Below are 17,956 nucleotides of genomic sequence, written 5' to 3'. Positions count from 1 at the left end.
AGATAACGGGGCAGAGAGATTTCAAAAGAGAGTCTTAAAGCAAGATTCGAGAAATTAGTATTACATGGGAACGTAAGCAAAGAGGCAATAACAATGACTTACTGCATATAACTATTGGGTAGGGGGATATGACTCTTCAAGAATGGAAATTGTTAGTATCTAACCACAAATATTTACATTTTTATTTTCGAAGTAAACCTTCTGCCCATATCTGCCTCGAAACTGCAATGATGTGACCAATGCTTTGGCACATCAAAAGAGAATCGAGCTACAAAATACATTTCAAGAGTGAAGCTTTGGACATTATTCAAGTTTTGTTGCATACATTGAGTTTTATATATTTACATTAGAAACTCAATGTATTTCTATTCAAACAACTTTTCTACTCATCATCTGATGTCCTTGCTGCTCTACTAGTCCTCTCTCACTGGAAAATCTTCTATCTTGCTCGAGTGAACATCATCATCGCCTTCAATCTTTGAAATCTCACCTTCCTCGTCCCGAGCTAAGACGACATCAGTGGCATGTGTCTCGCTCGCACCAGCTGAAACACCATTTTCTTTTTCTTTGCTTTCATAAACCCTGTAGTAAACCTTAAGAGGGAAACATGAAAATGTCATGTGAATGCCACTAGGGGACATGGAAGGATATCATGAAACTAAAAAGCAATTCAAACAGCCATGTTTGTCATACCACACAAGTTCGAGCAGGTGAAAGAACTTTGAAGGAATTGGGTCGGTTGTTAAAATTTGTTTTGGGTACCCCGGGGATTCCTTCTGGGGATGTAAAATGGTCGATGTCGTGGCCTACCTGTTACCGATGCATGAAGCTAAAGATCATCAGAGAAGCAACATGTAGTTTTCTTATGCATCCCAAAGAAGGAAATGAATAAAAACTTAAGAAATGATGAACCGCCAAGGATTTCTTACTCTTCCACGTCCGCCGAACTCCGAAGCATCGCTATCAAGTGCGACTCTGTACTTTCCAGGTATGTCACACCCGACTTTGTATCTGTATGCATTTGAAGGATTATATATCATAATTGTAAGGGAATGGATTGGCTATACCATGATTATGAAATCCATGTGCTCTACGTCACAAAACCACATACCCGTCGTAAGTGTTTATGGGATGAAAGTTGAACACGAACACTAGGTCTCCACGTTCAAAGACGATCACCTACATCACGACGGTCAGTTAAGCTAGATGGTTTCCAGCTAATATAGCTTTCATTCCTTTCAAATACTAATATCGCATATTATTCATTTTATCATGAATTGAAACCATCATGGATCCTAACTAGATAATCCAAGAATACAAATTACTGTGAAAAAGATTCAGTTCTTCAGGTTTGAGGGAGTAAGCACCTTTTCTTCTTCACTTGTACAGCTCACAATCTGCTTACTTGATGCAAGGAATGAAAACTTATCATCAAGCGAGTTCATTGCTCTGTCAAAAGCATTCAAAAACTGTACCAGGGATATGGGATGGGGAAATGTTAGAGTTTATCCACCATAAGTTAACAAAATCAGAAATCATTTACAAAATCGAAAAAATCCATAGTTTGCTACAAAGTCGACGCCCTTGAATTCGCGAAAGGAAAAGCTGCAACTATTTTTCATTGAGATAGGTCTAAAGATAGCACAAACGAACGGTCAACTGAAAATGTCGTCGATTGATAAAACTTTAACGTGAACCTATTATTAACATAGCAATATACGAATGAAACGTCCGACCTTGTATCTCAGGTGATCTGTGTCAGGCAGATTCCATTGCCTCCTACACTTGTCATAACTCCACCCGTTGCCTTCTCGTGGGAAGTCGATCCACTCGGGATGCCCGAACTATAAGAATCCATAATAAAAATTCGCATAAAATGATGTCAGTTAAGAATGTGAAATTAAACCATTCGAAACCACAGGGCACATATCCAAAACTAGAATCATAACTAAAAAAACATAAAGGGTTAAATTCCATATCTAGTTTCTAGAATTTAAAAGGTTTCAATTATTTCTTAAACTTTCTATTTAGTTCTAAACAATCTGTCATTAACACTATTGGCTCAATACTGATGTGGCATGCTAACATTATGAATTTATGATAATCATGCACAACATGTGCCAAGTCAGCTCCACAAATAGCTCATCCCCTAAACTCGAACCCTGTTCGTTAAGTTGCCTACCTATATATAATCCACCATGTACACTCTTTGATGTTAAACTAATAGAGTTAACAACGATGACCTATTCAAAACAAAATTGAAATACTCGAAATGTATTTAGAATTTTTAAAAGATCATAGACTACATAGCGCAATTGATAACATACAGGATCCAAATTTAAAAAACGAACTTCCAACAAAAACTAAACTGTAAGCTAATATCAGTTTATTAGAGATAAAACTTCATATATTAACAACAGGCCAAGAGATTGAGCAGAAGATTTAGAAACTAAACTCACCTCGTTTCCCATGAAATTAAGATAACCTTCCCCTCCTAAAGCCAGGGTTATAAAATGTATCATCTGCCACACAAAAAATGGCAGCTTAGTGTCAGAATAGGATGACCAATATGCTAATAATCATTGATGGGAAAATAACAAGGTCGAAGAAGGTAGGAAATCATCGATTATGCTCGAACATAGACTGCCAATAATCCTGGCATGTTGCTTATATTTGGAGACTGATAGTCCGGAAATGAGACCTTCTATTTCATAACGGGCCGCCTCTTTTATGTTAAAGCTGCCTAGTAGATGAATCTATGAACTAGGAAGAAACTAAACCTTGTGCAGCGCAATCCCTCTTTCAACAACAGGAGAAGCCTCTGTCAAACAAGACATGCCAGAATACATTTCTTTATCCATTAGCAGAAATGCAATGGTCTTGTCTCCAACAATCGACTGTCCAGTATATGCAAAGAAAAATTTGCCACAACTATATTAGTTTTGACAAAAATCACGAGAAATAACAGCACGAACATTAATTTTGTAATTACTCTTGCTGTTATCAAACTATAGAAATAGAATAAGAATCTCACCTGATCATGACTCTCAGCATAAGATATGCACTTCTCTGAATATCTTCTATTTGTCAAGTTCCAACTTATCTCGCCCATGGACCATTCCTCATCATTTTTGTTCTTCACGTAATCAATCCATTTGTCAGGAATCGCCATTTGAAGGCGGTAGTCAAAACCAATACCCCCTTCAGAAACAGGTATTCCAAGACCAGGCATGCCCGAAACGTCTTCAGCAATTACAGTGGCATTTGGCAAAATGCTATGAATTAGATTATTTGCTAGCATCAAATACACAACAGCATCAACATCTGTTGCTTCACTAAAATACTCATTATAATTTCCAGTGAAAGCGGTGTTGATTCCATGGTGATGATACAACATCGAAGTTACTCCATCAAATCGAAAGCCATCAAATTGGTACTCCTCCAACCACCATCTTATGTTTGATAAAAGGAAACGCAGAACTTCCCAATTGGCATAATTGAAGAGTCTACTATCCCACAGCTTATGGTAACCACGATCTCCAGTGTGGAAATAAGAATCTTGGGTACTTTGACCAACATCAAAGCCATTAAGGCCATCAGTGACATTGTTACTTGCATGGCTATGAACAATATCCATCAACACCCGTAAACCCAATCCGTGAGCCTTGTCAATAAGATATTTCAGATCCTCTGGAGTTCCAGATCTACTGCTTATAGCAAAAAAGTTCGTAACGTGATACCCAAATGATGCATAATATGAATGTTCCATAATAGCCATCAACTGAACGGTATTGTAGTTATTTTCTTTAATACGAGGTAAAACAAAATCTGCAAATTCTCTGTATGAATTAACTCGTGGTTCTGAGCTACTCATTCCAACATGAGCTTCATATATCCGTGGGGCCTCGGGCTTTGCTGGACGTGGATGCTTAAATTCATATCTGCATTAAGGTCAGAACAGTGACACATTAACTTACCAATTATCTTTGCATTCAAAGACTAGAAGATAGTATTCGGAATCTCATATAAGACGGTGAACCTCGGTAAGAAACATTGGATGGCCAATACCTTTCCAAAGGAGGGGGTTCCCAATAAACGCCATCATATGGTGCCCCGAATCTTGTAGGATCTGCAGTGGCGTATTTAATCCAAGCAGGTATGCGATCAATCCAAACTCCATTTCCATGCTTAAAACGAAACTTAACTCTTGAATTGTGAGCAATGGAAGGTTTGCCATCAATATCAGGAATATTTATACTCCAAATGCCAAATTCGTTCTTTTCCATTCGGTGGTTGGAACCATCCCATCCGTTAAAGTCCCCAATAATTTGTGCTTCCCTGAAAATAATAGAACATGACATTTCCATTTGGAACAACAAAAATAAAGACATTTGTATGATCAGAGAAATAAAATACTAAGAACAAAATCTTACTGAGCAACTGGAGCCCATTCACGATACACAATGCCATCTCCTTCTCTATTAAAGCCAAATTTTAGGTATCCTAAAGCATAATAGAAGAAGTAAGCTAATTGAAGAAAAACATTAATAAATTATAATTCATTCAAGTCTAGAGAATGATTGACACTAAAACTGATGCCTCCTGAATGAACACAAGCATGTTCTACAGCAAAAAATGGATTATAACACAAAAGACTTGCAAAGGAAGTAGTTTCCATGATAATCAATCAATGACTTAAAAGAAGCAAGAAATCTTCAATGTGATTTAAGAAAGCACCTCGTGCAAATTCATCAAGGCCTCCTTCATGCTTATCAAAAAGGTTTAGAACATCCGAATATCTCCCTATTCTGTATTTGAAATGATCTTTGAAGGGTTCCAAGCTTGGATCATGGCGCAAGATGCCAATATCCTTCATGTTCTCGTCAGCAGATGACACTGTTGATGTATCATCTGTCATGACAGAAGAGATAATAGCAGGACTGTGAACCTAACAAAGGAAAGACGCCAATGTCATAACATATTACCAAAATAAGCTTTAATTGTGCCTCATAATGCATTCCATATATTCAGAATCAACAAAAAAAAATCAAAACCTAAACACAAATCCATCCAAATAATGTCTCCAAATCAGATCATAGCAGATACCAAGAAAAATTCTTGGACAATCATAGCCACAAAGGTTAGAAACCTCATACTTGGATTGGAAATCTTTGCATTCAGTTAAACAAACGAAAAGTAAATGCATTAATTGCCTTTTGGATTCGAAATTTGAACAAAAGAGAATGTCCTTCCCTTGTATGCCCTGCAAGTAACACTAATCACCATACAATGATAGTAGAAAAATTACCCTTTTGTAAGTCGAGAATGGAGCCATAAATGGGTGCATCTGCCGGTGATGCGACATTCTAGACCCAAAATTCAGCACAAATTGTTGTCTCAATGAAGAACATTGATTCCTCGAGTCCTATCAATATCAAAAGAAAACTCCTCAAACAAGTAGAAAACCAGGGCACAACAAAGAGGGGAAAAGGATTCTCGGAAACCTATAAAGCAATGAGAAGTACCGAAGTGAAATTCTTCTTTGCCGAAAGTGACAAAGAAGCAAGAGCAGTCGAAGGAAGAACACAAGGAGAAGCCAGCATGTTCTGCAACTTAGAATCGCTTCAACATTCCGATTCTGAGAAATCTTCGATACTCTGTATTTATTTCACTTCGATTGAAATGCCTCACTCGATCAAAACGTTCTCCATCGTTAATTCCTTACGCTGAAACAACTGTCTTCTTCGATCGTCACTTATTGTTTCCATTCGAGTGATTTGTCCGAAAAAGATGAAGAACAAAACATCATCTTCCACGTGACAACGTAACAAACCGTGAAATTTTGTAAATCTGGTAGCGAATCGATAGCTCACAGTGATATAATTCTCGATCACGAACAGGAAATTGTTGGACGGTGGAGAAGGGATCTCGCAATATTGATTGATTTGATCGTGCATCGTTACTGAATACTCTGAATTTGTCTCGTTAAATTAAACAAAATGGTTAAAACTTTTTAAATTTTAATTTTATTTTAAATTAAATTAATAAAAGCGTCATTTGTTTTTATAATACCTTAAACCTTTGAAAATAATTAAAAATTAAAAAAAAAATATTCTTTATATAGAAATTATCGTTTCAACTTTCAACTATTTAAAATATGCCTTTAACTTTCTTTTTAAAGTAATTCAGAAATATTTAATTTTTTTTAAAAAAAAATTTAAAGATATTCCTTAAACTTTTAAAATATTATTTCTTTTTAATTAAAAAAATTTTCAAAAATACATCTATCTGTCATACATTTAAAAAATACCATCATTAATATTCTTAATTTTTTTTTTAAATCACATTTAATATTCGAACAAAAATTGTTTATGTACACAAATAGATCATCTTTCATTTTTTTCGGTGGCACTCTTTCCTTCCTTCAATCGGGGGAACAGCGAGAAAGCTGGTGGCACTCTTTCCTTCCTCCAATCGTGGGACCGCCCCCAAAGCCACCCCTCCCCCCCTTTAGAGCCCAGCGTCTTTATTGGCACACCGTCTCGTGTCTACTCCCTTCGGGAAAGAGCACTCTTTCCTTCCTCCAATCGATGTGGGACCGCCCCCAAATCCACTCCCCTTCGGGGCCCAGCGTCCTTACTAGCACACCGCCTCGTGTCTACCCCCTTCAGGGAAGAAAACTCTTTCCTTCCTCCAATCGATGTGGAATTGCCCCAAATCCACCCCTCTTCGGGGCCCAGCGTCCTTACTAGCACACCATCTCGTGTCTACCCCTTCGGGAAATAGCGAGAAAGCTGACACATTGTCCGATGCCTAGCTCGGATACCATTTGCAACGACCCAGGCCCACCACTAGCAGATATTGTCCTCTTTGGACTTTCCCTTTCAGAGTTTCTCTCGAGGTTTTAAAACGCATCTGATAGGGGAAGGTTTCCACACTCTTTAAATGGTGGTTTGTTCTCCCCAACCAATATGGGACATCACATAATGCTACTTTTAAAAGTTCAAATGTATGTCTGAGATGTGGTGCTAATGGGTTTCTGTTGCTAAAAGTATTTTTTAAAAATTTAAATTTTTTTAAAGATATTAATGAATTTTTTAAACTTTTCAAAAATAGTTTAAGAATATTAACGACACTCTTGTAAGTTCAAGAATAAGGTAATAACGAAGTTCAAATTTTGAAACAAAATACTATTATCGAAATTTAAATTCAAAAGTATTATCGAAAATATTTAACGTTGAATATAAACAAATTATATTAATTTGGCGTTAATTTTCCATTTAAACTTTAAACTCGTTTATTAAAATGAAACAACTAAGGTGGAGATTTGTAATAAATTGGTACGTGGGGAAGAGATTGTTAGGATCGATACCAGTTGTTAGGATCGCACAACAACGCACACGCTCGATCTAGATGAACACAAAGAGAAGGATAGAGAGAAGTTGCAAGGAGAACTCTGGCTAAAAGGATTTTTTATTGATGACTTCAGGCATGTACAACAAGAGAGTACAGAGAATAGAAAAGTACATTTAAGAGCTTTACTGGACGGGATATATATATGGTTCAGTCTACTAAATATAGCTTTACCAGATTTAACCATCTACTATATATAGCTATGTACCATATATAGCTTTACCGGATATAGCCATTGACCAAGCTATAAATACAGGGAGCAGACTCCATAACTCAACAATTCTCCCACTTGGAGACTGATCCTACACCATACCAATTAGGGCTTTGCATAGCTTTAATTTTCCAACATCAACACATTTTGTCAACATGTCTGCTGGATTCTTTGCACCCTCTATCTTCTCCAAACACATATCGCCTTCTTCCACTAACCTGCGAGTGAAATGGTACCGTCTTCTAATGTGTTTTGTTCTTGAATGATAGACTGGGTTTTTCACCAACTGTATGGCACTCTGACTATCTGTATAAAGGATCTTCTTGCACTGCTTCCGGCCTAATTCTTCTAGATAGTCTGTCATCCATATCATCTCCTTTCCAGCTTCAGCTATGGCCACGTACTCAGCTTCAGTAGATGAAAGAGCAACGCATTTCTGAAGCTTAGACATCCAACTCACTGCTGTTCCATCTATAGTGTAGATATACCCAGATGTGCTCTTGCTGGAGTCTACATCTCCACTCAGATCAGCATCCACAAAACCTTGCAGAACTACTTTGCCATTGCCATAACAAAGTGTAGTATTGGATGTACCTCTCAGATATCTTAGAAGCCACTTCACAGCTTCCCAATGTTCCTTCCCTGGATTTGCCATGTACTTGCTAACAACTCCCACTGCATGTGTTATGTCAGGTCTAGTGCAGACCATAGCATACATCAAACTCCCAACTGCAGAAGCGTACGGAACTGATGCCATGTGCTCACGTTCCTCAACTGTCTTGGGAGATTGCCCCTTTGACAATTTAATATGATTTGCCAAGGGGGTAGTCCTGGGTTTAGCGTTATTCATCTTGAATTTGGACAACACCTTCTCAATGTACTGCTCTTGGGATAGATTTAATGTGCCAGCAGATCTATCTCGAGAAATCCTCATCCCAAGGATCTGCTTCGCTGCACCTAAATCTTTCATCTCAAATACTGAAGACAAGCTTGCCTTCAGGTGGTTTATCTCCCTCATACTTGATCCAGCAATTAGTATATCATCCACATACAGGAGTAGAAACACATAAGAATCAGTGTATTTCTTGAGGTAGCAACACTGATCCTTTTCACTTCTGTGGAAACCACTCTTGCTCATGAAGGAGTCAAACTTCTTGTACCATTGTCTCGGTGCTTGTTTCAGTCCATACAAGCTCTTATTGAGCTTACACACCATGTGCTCCTTGCTTGGAGCTGCAAATCCTTCGGGTTGTTGCATATAGATCTCCTCGTCTAGATCTCCATGTAAAAATGCCGTTTTTACATCCATTTGCTCAAGGTGCAAATTCTCCGATGCAACAATACTCAGTAGAATTCGGATAGTAGTTAATTTCACAACTGGAGAAAAGATCTCAGCATAATCAATGCCTTTTCTTTGTGAATATCCTTTAACTACTAACCGAGCCTTAAACCTCCTTCTGCCATCTGGTTCAACCTTGATTTTGAACACCCATTTGTTCAACAGAGCTCTCTTTCCTGTAGGCAACTCAGTCAGCACCCACGTATTATTCCTTTCAAGTGAGCTCATCTCATCATCCATGGCTTGCTCCCACTTAGTTGAATCTTCCACTTGTAGGGCCTCATCAAAGGACTCTGGTTCTCCTTCGTCAGTCAGCAACAGATAGTGTAATGAGGTTGAATATCTGTCTGGTGCTCTGGTAGTTCTGGATGATCTTCTCAACACCTGTTCAGGTGCAACTTGCTCCACGTCTGGTTCTTCAGCAATAGGATCAGCCACGTCTGGTTCTTCAGCAATAGGATCAGGAGTTTCTTGAGCTTCTGTTGTACCATCACTGTGTGAATTTTCTTGCCACTCAAATTCAACTCCCACTTGCTTCGTAGTCTCAGAGTTTATCTTCTCTCTGTCCTTGTACATGACATTTTCATCAAAGGTCACATCACAGTGTCTTAGGATCTTCATATTTTTCTCATCCCAAAACCTATACCCGAACATGTCAGAGCCATAGCCTATGAAGTAGCATTTCACAGCCTTAGCATCAAGCTTATCTCTCTTCTCTGGATCAACATGAACATATGCAGTACAGCCAAAGGTTCTCAAGTGAGAGTACTTGAGTTCTTTTCCTGTCCATACTTCTTCGGGCAATTTGAACTTCAAGGGTACTGACGGCCCTCTATTAATCAAATATGCTGCTGTGTTCACAGCATCAGCCCAGAATGCCTTTGGCAATCCAGAATGAATCCTCATGCTTCTTGCTCGCTCATTCAAGGTTCTGTTCATCCTTTCTGCAATACCATTTTGTCTTGCCTTACCGGGAATTGTTCTTATTAATCTAATTCCCTCAGCTGCACAAAATGTTATAAACTCTGATTTGTTGTACTCTCCTCCATTGTCAGACCTCAGGCATTTGATCTTCAAGCCGGTCTGATTTTCAACTTCAGCTTTCCACTTCTTGAAGGTGGTAAACACATCTGACTTATGTTTCAGAAAGTAAACCCATACCTTCCTGCTGAAGTCATCGATGAAGGTGACGTAGTACCTTGATCCACCAAGTGATGAAACTGGAGATGGTCCCCAGACGTCTGTATGGACCATTTCCAACCGCACTTTCTTCGGTTCTCTGGCAGCCTTTGTGAAACTAACTCGTTTCTGTTTGCCCATAACGCAGCTCTCACAAAGACCCATATCAACAGATTTTAAGCCTTCTAAAGCTCCTTTCGCAGTGAGCATCTTCATTCCTTTGACGCTCATATGTCCAAGTCTATTGTGCCATAGACTTGAATTGGAAGCACTCTCAGCAGCAGCAGTCATGTTTATACACTCTGCAGTAGTGTATAAGGTTCCAGATTTTGTGCCACGCGCAACAACCATGGCGCCCTTCACAATCTTCCAGGAACTCTTTCCAAACTCTGCTGCATAGCCTGTGCTATCCAACTGACCAATAGAGATCAGGTTCTTCTTGAGACCAGGAATGTATCTGACATCTTGTAATGTCCATTGATTTCCTGCTGGAGTTTGTATGGAGACATCTCCCTTTCCTTCAATCTCCAAGGTTTTATTGTCGGCAAGATACACCTTCCCGAAATTTCCTGATTTGAAATTTCGAAACAATTCCTTACTTGGAGACGAATGGAACGATGCACCTGAATCCAAAATCCAGGATTCAGCTGGGCTATCCACACTAAGGATTAAAACGTCCTCAGCATCTTCTGTTGTGTATATAGAATCATCATCATCTTCAGATTTATGATTCTGCTTCTTCTTTAGCTTTGTACAATCTGTCCGAAAGTGTCCTTTTCCCCCACAGCTCCAACACGTTACGTTGGGTTTGTTTGGAGATTTTCCCCGGTTCTTTGATTTTGAACGCCCATGTTTGTTTGAGCTCTTTGATTTGCTTCTTCCCCTTCGATCAACACTGAGAGCATTGCCTGATGAATCTCCAGTTTCCCGTTTGCGAATACTTTCGCTGAGAACTACATCTCGAATTTCATCAAACTTCAGTTTATCAGATCCTCGGGAACTGCTGATTGCGGCAACAACAGTATCCCATGACTCGGGTAAGGATGACATCAAAATCAACGCTTTAATTTCATCTTCGAAATTAATTTCCACCGAACCCAGTTGACTTATGATCATATTGAATTCATTTATATGATCCGCAACACGTCCACCTTCAGACATCTGTAGATTGAACAATCTACGCATCAAATACACCTTGTTCATAGCCGACGGTTTTTCATACATATTTGACAGCGCCTTCATCAGATCTGACGTTGTCTTCTCCTTGATGATGTTAAACGCCACGTTTCTGGATAGCGTCAACCGGATCATCCCTAAGGCTTGTCGATCCTTGAGCTTCCACTGTTCCGTGGTCATGGTATCCGGCTTCACCCCCAACAGAGGTTCGTGAAGATCTTTCTGGTACAGATAATCTTCAATCTGCATCTTCCAGAAACCGAAATCGGATCCATCGAACTTCTCAATTCCAATCTTTGAACTTTCCATCTTCACAGATCGTGGTGAATTTTGCCTTGCTCTGATACCAGTTGTTAGGATCGATACCAGTTGTTAGGATCGCACAACAACGCACACGCTCGATCTAGATGAACACAAAGAGAAGGATAGAGAGAAGTTGCAAGGAGAACTCTGGCTAAAAGGATTTTTTATTGATGACTTCAGGCATGTACAACAAGAGAGTACAGAGAATAGAAAAGTACATTTAAGAGCTTTACTGGACGGGATATATATATGGTTCAGTCTACTAAATATAGCTTTACCAGATTTAACCATCTACTATATATAGCTATGTACCATATATAGCTTTACCGGATATAGCCATTGACCAAGCTATAAATACAGGGAGCAGACTCCATAACTCAACAGAGATAACATGTTCGGTAACACAATATGACATAGTAAACGGTTAAATTAATAAAAATACTCTTAAACTTTACACTTTATCTCAAAAATACTCAAAAAAATTTTAAAAGTTTCAATAATATTTTTAAATTTTTTAAAAAAGTCTCAAAAATATATTTACCATTATTTTTTTTTTCTTACGGAAGCCTTCAACATTTTGTTTAAAAAATACTCTTCAACTTTCAAAATGGTTTCAAAAATACCGAGTTTTCAAAAGTTTCATAAATACTTAAAAAAAATTAAAAAAATAAAAAATATATTTACGGTTAGCACCACGTTTCAAAAATACACATGAACCTTTTTTCAGTTCCTCGGTGGATTTTCTTCGACGTTTCTATACGTCTTGGCCTTGTTCGAGACATAACAAGGAGTCGTACACGAAGAAAATCTTGTAAAATGTGGAAAGATCTTGTGGTTTGGCCTTGTTCGGGTCATAGCAAGGAAGATGTTTAAGAATGTAGAAGAACTTCTACATTTTTTTAATACATCAAATAGGCTTATAAGCTGTGGTTTATACAAAGATAGAGTTATTACGCTTATATGAATGCTTCTTTTAATTCTTAATAAAATCAAATGAATTCCCGATGGGCAAGAGAGTTCATCGGATGCTCTTTTAACTTTAAGATATGTTTTAGTTATGTTTTTGAACTTTTGGGAATATGACAATTATACCCTTATATCGATTAATCAACTTTAGAGTATACGACAATTATAACATTACTATCATTTCAACCATTTTTATCTTTTAACTTTTGAACTTTAGAGTATGTGATAATTACATCTTTATTATCCTTTAACTTTTAACCTTTGAAATTTAAGGTACAAGAAAATTTTACCTTTATTATTATCATCATTTCAACCGTTTTACATTTTAACCTTTAAATTTTAGGGTATTTGATTATTCCCTTGTTATCGTTTCAACTATTTTAACCTTTAACCTTTGTACCTTAAGGTATTTGACAATTATACCCTTATTATCGTTTCAACCATTTTAACCTTTAACCTTTGAACCTTTAAGGTATTTGACAATTATACCCTTGTTATCGTTTCATCCATTTTAACCTTTAACCTTTGAACCTTTAAGGTATTTGACAATTATACCCTTGTTATCGTTTCAACCATTTTTACCTTTAACCTTTGAACTTTTAAGGTATTTGACAATTATACCCTTGTTATCGTTTCATCCATTTTAACTTTTAACCTTTAAACTTTAAGGTATTTGACTCTTATCCTTTCAACCATCTTAACCTTTAACCTTTGAACCTTAAGGTATTTGACAATTATACCCTTATTATTGTTTCAACCATTTTAACCTTTAACCTTTGAACCTTAAGACATTTGACAATTATACCCTTATTATCATTTCAACCATGTTAACTTTTAACCTTTGAACCTTAAGGTATTTAACAATTATACCCTTGTTATTGTTTCATCCATTTTTAACCTTCAACCTTTTACCCTTAAGGTATTTTACAATTATACCCTTATTATCATTTCAACCATTTTAACCTTTAAACCTTAAGATATTTGACAATTATACCCTTATTATAGTTTCAACCATTTTAACATTTAACCTTTAGATCTATGATAATTATATCATTACTATCGTTTCAACTATTTTAACCATATATGACAATTATACCCCTATTATCATTTCAACCATTTTAACCTTAGAACTTCAAAATTTTAGAATATTTTGCTATTATACCCTTAGCATCGTTTCGACCCTAACAGATGGGTGATTTAGTACAGTTTTAAAGTGAACTAAAAAAAAAAAATAATAATAAAAATGAATAATAATTTCAATTTCAATTTCTGAAAATCCCGTCGATACGACGTCGTCCCGAAGAATCATAAGCCGCTTTCTAGTCTTTCCTCGTTCTAGGGTGGGCCCACGACCGCTACTTTTAAATTAATTTAAAAAAAAAATAATAATAATAATAATTGAAAATAGAAAACCCATCTTCTTTCGAGCCAAAGTTTTCCCTTTTGAACTCGCCTCTCCCTCTCCCTTTCCCTCTCTCGTCGGTTGCAGAAGCCGAACAAGCTTCCTTCTCAGGTACCATTTCTCTACTCGATTCCTTCTTTCCTTCCTTACAACGCATAATCTTCGATCCTTTGATGCTCCGACCTACCCCCTCCTCCGTTGCGTAGCAGAAGCTTTGCCGACTGATTTTCATTTCTGCTTGTAGATGCATCCATGTAACTAGAATGAGTACAGGATTCACTATTATAATCGTTGTAACTTTTTGGCTGTGGATGTGGATGAGTTTGATTTCGTTTGATGTTGCTGCGGAATATTGTATGGGATTGATTGACCTGTTGCATTTCTCTTGACTCATTTGGACCTGAACTGTTAATTTTCTTCATTATGTCCTACGTGTTACGGAAATGGTTCTGCCTAGATCTGAGTTCTTACATTTTCTTTGGTGTTCTGTGTTTTAGTAAGACATGGTCAATTTAGCCAGATGAAACGTTTGTGGTTTAAATCCTATTTTCGTCCGTAATCTTTCATGGTTATTTAGTTTTGGCACCTAATTTTTCAGACGTTCTCTCTTAGTTTGTCAGTGTTCAATTGTTCTTAAATTTTGCATCGAAAATTGTTTTTGTCCTTTATCATTGAACAAAATTCTGGATCCGTTTTGAAATCTGGTGCTTGACCTACTATGTGGTGCAACCAATTTTTTATGTAGGCATTTACTCATGTAGTTAATGATCAAATGTTTATTTCTTTTTATGTCTAGTTTTTATATTAAACATTTTATTGAAAGAAATTAGTAGCAAGCACCAGTAAGATTTTTTGCACAAGGCTGTAGAACTAAAGTAAAATGTTTGAATGTTTAAGAATCAAATTGGAATGAGCATGAAAATCTAAAGAAACAAAATTTAAACCAACATTCTTTTGTTTCATAATGTGCCATCGTGCAAGTTCGATATTAAGTGTTATGCTAACATAGGTAAATGGATACTTGATGAACATTGTGTTGCATATTATTATGGAGTTAAACTTTGTAATTTAGCGAAGTAGAGAGTTTGGTACTTTAAGGTAGTTGAAACTTGAAAGTAAGAGCTTGGAAAGGGGTTGTAAACATCATGGAAGATATATTATTCAGGCATTTGATGTATACAATTTGATCAATTTTTTTGCTGTATAAGATAGTTTTAACTTCAAGTTAGTATTTATCTGAAAAATAATTCTGTACTCGATACGAGTTTAAGGAAATTGCTGATTGTCATGGAAAATATATAAACGCACTTCACTTATCGACCTCTTGATTTATGTACTTTGATTGTCTTGTGGTATCTGTGGTCTGATTTTCAAGCTTTGCAGTATAAGCTAGCTAGCATTCAACGTTAATGTGTGATTATCCTTTTACTTGATTGTTGGTGTGGTTGTGTGAAATAACGATATTGCTCTCTTGGGTGGAGATTTGATTTGCTCTCTTGGCTTTCTAGGAGATAATTTGAAATCGTTATTTGGTTGAAGCTCTTCAAGTGTTCTAAATGATTGATAGCAAGTTGAACAGCGGTGGGATGGGTAGCTGCGAAACTCATTTGTCTATGTATAAGAGCAAGCAGTCTCCAATTGCAATGAAAAAGGTTGCTTTAAGAGATGTGCAGAATGATAATAGGAGTGTCGTGTATAACTATTCTGAAACTTCCTGTTCTTTGGGCGGCAAACTTGTGAATGGGAGTAAGGTTTCAGGAAGTAAGAGATCCAACCCGACATGCTCACCGAGCTCTGCAATCCATCAATCCTTCAAGGGGATTGGGGTAACTGAGCATATCATTTATGCCAACGGAGAAGTTGATGTGAAGCCTGGCAAAAAAAGAGCATTGGGAGGTAGCACATCTTGTGCACCCGCATTTTCTTCTCTTGCAGCCTCTCCGATGGCGTTTTCACCTGTTAGGTCTTCACTTCCCATTTTCACAGAAAAGCCTGGTAATTTTCTAGCAGTTACTGGATCCAATCTTCTGGGAATCCCTCCTGGTTTGGAGATTCTTCACTCTGTTGATTCAAATGGGATTACTGATGAGCAGAGAACAGAGCGTTTATTCAATCTTCAGAATCTCCTAAAACATTGTGACGAGTCGGATCAAAAAGGCTTTATCGAGTGTAAGTTGTGTTGAATAATCACTGTAGCTCACTTTCAGTATTTAAGTTCGACACTGCTAAGAATGCTCTTCTTTGTCTCGCTTTATAGTGCTCCATGGTTTACCTCCCTCTGAGCTCAGCAGACTTGCCATTAATCTGGAAAAGAAATCCATGCATCTGTCAGTAGAAGAAGGTAAAATTGCTTCAAACTTCTTTCAAATATCATGTTATGATGATGTATTAGGATAAAGAACATTCTTATATCACCCCAACATTCCATCAAATCTATATTTTGTTCCTTTAACGTCACTTTTAATCTTCCAAAACCGAAGAGACCAGATTATTATGTTGGTTTTCTTCTTAGAATGTCTCTTAGAATTATTGGAATCTATTTTATATAGCCGTAATAAGCAAGTTGGGTGTTATTGACTACACTCTCCAACTTGAGGGGAAGTATTAGAATATATTTTATATAGCCGTAATCAGTTAGGATTTTTATTGTCGAGAAGAAAAATATTGATGATTTTTACTGTCACTTTTGGTCCCACTTCTGTTTCTTGGACTTTCAATCCCAGTTATGTTTCTCATTCTTAACATGCTATCAGAGCATCATTCTTAACATGGTATCAAAGCTTCTCATTCTTAACAAGAATAATGTTCGATTGTTCTCGCGTGTGCTTGCAACATGCAACCAATGTTGTGACTTGGATTGAACAGGTAGCTAACAGGTTTATGTTCTACAGGGAAAGAGATCCAACGGATGAAGGCTTTGAATATTCTGGGCAACCTTCAGTGACATCCGAAAGAAGCTTTGTTAGAACTAAATGAGAGGGCCATTTTCCATTTCTGCCATGGTTGCACGACAGGACAAACTTGTTGATTGCTTGGTACAACAGCCGGCTGTAACTTCGAGCAAACCAGCATTCCATGAGAGCAGGCAGGGTATCATTTCCATAGAGCTTTCCGTTCTGGAGTTTGATTTGGGCAACAAAGTGTTGCTACTGCCAACAACATGAAACTCCACCTGCAGGTTAGTTTGGATATGAAGCAAAAACAATAAATTACGTAAGAATCCATTGTACTCTTTAAGTTTGAACAATTTGGAAAGGCTTTTGGAAGATTTCTTTTCATATAACAAAATGTTTTAGTGAGAGAAGTATGTGCTGAGTTTATTACACTTTGTAATCCAACATCCTAATCAGTCCAATTACCATAAAATTGTTGTCTTGGTCTTTAATTTTCTATTGGAAGTTCTTATCTGACGTCGTTAGCTTTATTAACTCAGCTTAGTCTACGTGGGTGTGTATATATATAGATAGATAATTTGACTCTTGTGAGATCTTTTTGGTTACCATATGTGGGGTGGGGTTCAAATTTTTTACTCTTTGGTTAAGGTTGAAATGTTCGTGCATGCCTTAACCAAGCTATGCTAGAGTCAAGTTGGTCTATAGAGTCAAGTTGGTCTATAGAGGCATTATAGTGAGTAGGAGTGTTCGTGGGTTGAGACATTTATCTCACTTAACAAAGCTATGCTTGAGTCAAGTTGGTCTATAGAGGCATTATAGTGAGTAGGAGTGTTCGTGGGTTGAGACATTTATCTCACTTAACCAAGCTATGCTCGAGTCAAGTTGGTCTATAGAGGCATTATAGTGAGTAGGAGTGTTCGTGGGTTGAGACATTTATCTCACTTAACCAAGCTATGCTCGAGTCAAGTTGGTCTATAGAGGCATTATAGTGAGTAGGAGTGTTCGTGGGTTGAGACATTTATCTCACTTAACCAAGCTATGCTCGAGTCAAGTTGGTCTATAGAGGCATTATA

The 17,956-nt window shown here is 37.3% G+C and overlaps 2 protein-coding genes across 3 annotated transcripts; one reads left to right on the top strand and one right to left on the bottom strand.

Annotated features, from left to right (window-relative positions):
• Positions 1-143: 143 nt before the first annotated feature.
• Positions 144-5,740, bottom strand: LOC111805769 (1,4-alpha-glucan-branching enzyme 1, chloroplastic/amyloplastic-like). The gene is made up of 14 exons (XM_023690989.1): positions 5,526-5,740; positions 5,309-5,425; positions 4,738-4,948; positions 4,434-4,503; positions 4,069-4,338; positions 3,035-3,941; positions 2,781-2,897; positions 2,460-2,522; positions 1,737-1,844; positions 1,368-1,469; positions 1,112-1,179; positions 930-1,011; positions 694-810; positions 144-593 (listed from the first exon to the last, which is right to left on the bottom strand). Exons 1-14 carry the CDS (start codon positions 5,601-5,603, stop codon positions 414-416), a joined length of 2,490 nt encoding a protein of 829 aa, XP_023546757.1. The 5' UTR covers positions 5,604-5,740; the 3' UTR covers positions 144-413.
• An 8,265-nt stretch (positions 5,741-14,005) lies between these two features.
• On the top strand, positions 14,006-17,381 carry LOC111804962. Of its 2 annotated transcripts, none has more exons than XM_023689808.1 (4): positions 14,006-14,100; positions 15,498-16,158; positions 16,247-16,330; positions 16,881-17,381. In XM_023689808.1, exons 2-4 carry the CDS (start codon positions 15,546-15,548, stop codon positions 16,931-16,933), a joined length of 750 nt encoding a protein of 249 aa, XP_023545576.1. In that variant the 5' UTR covers positions 14,006-14,100; positions 15,498-15,545; the 3' UTR covers positions 16,934-17,381. The 2 variants fall into 2 exon arrangements, with proteins under 2 accessions (XP_023545576.1, XP_023545578.1); XM_023689810.1 differs by having other exon boundaries at positions 14,007-14,100; positions 15,529-16,158.
• The last annotated feature ends 575 nt before the right edge of the window (positions 17,382-17,956 follow it).

This window comes from Cucurbita pepo, chromosome LG11 (assembly GCF_002806865.2).
Source record: "Cucurbita pepo subsp. pepo cultivar mu-cu-16 chromosome LG11, ASM280686v2, whole genome shotgun sequence".
Classification (NCBI taxonomy): Eukaryota; Viridiplantae; Streptophyta; class Magnoliopsida; order Cucurbitales; family Cucurbitaceae; genus Cucurbita; species Cucurbita pepo.
The sequence above is the reverse complement of the archived record's forward strand: the minus strand, read 5'-3'. Positions and strand labels throughout refer to the sequence as shown.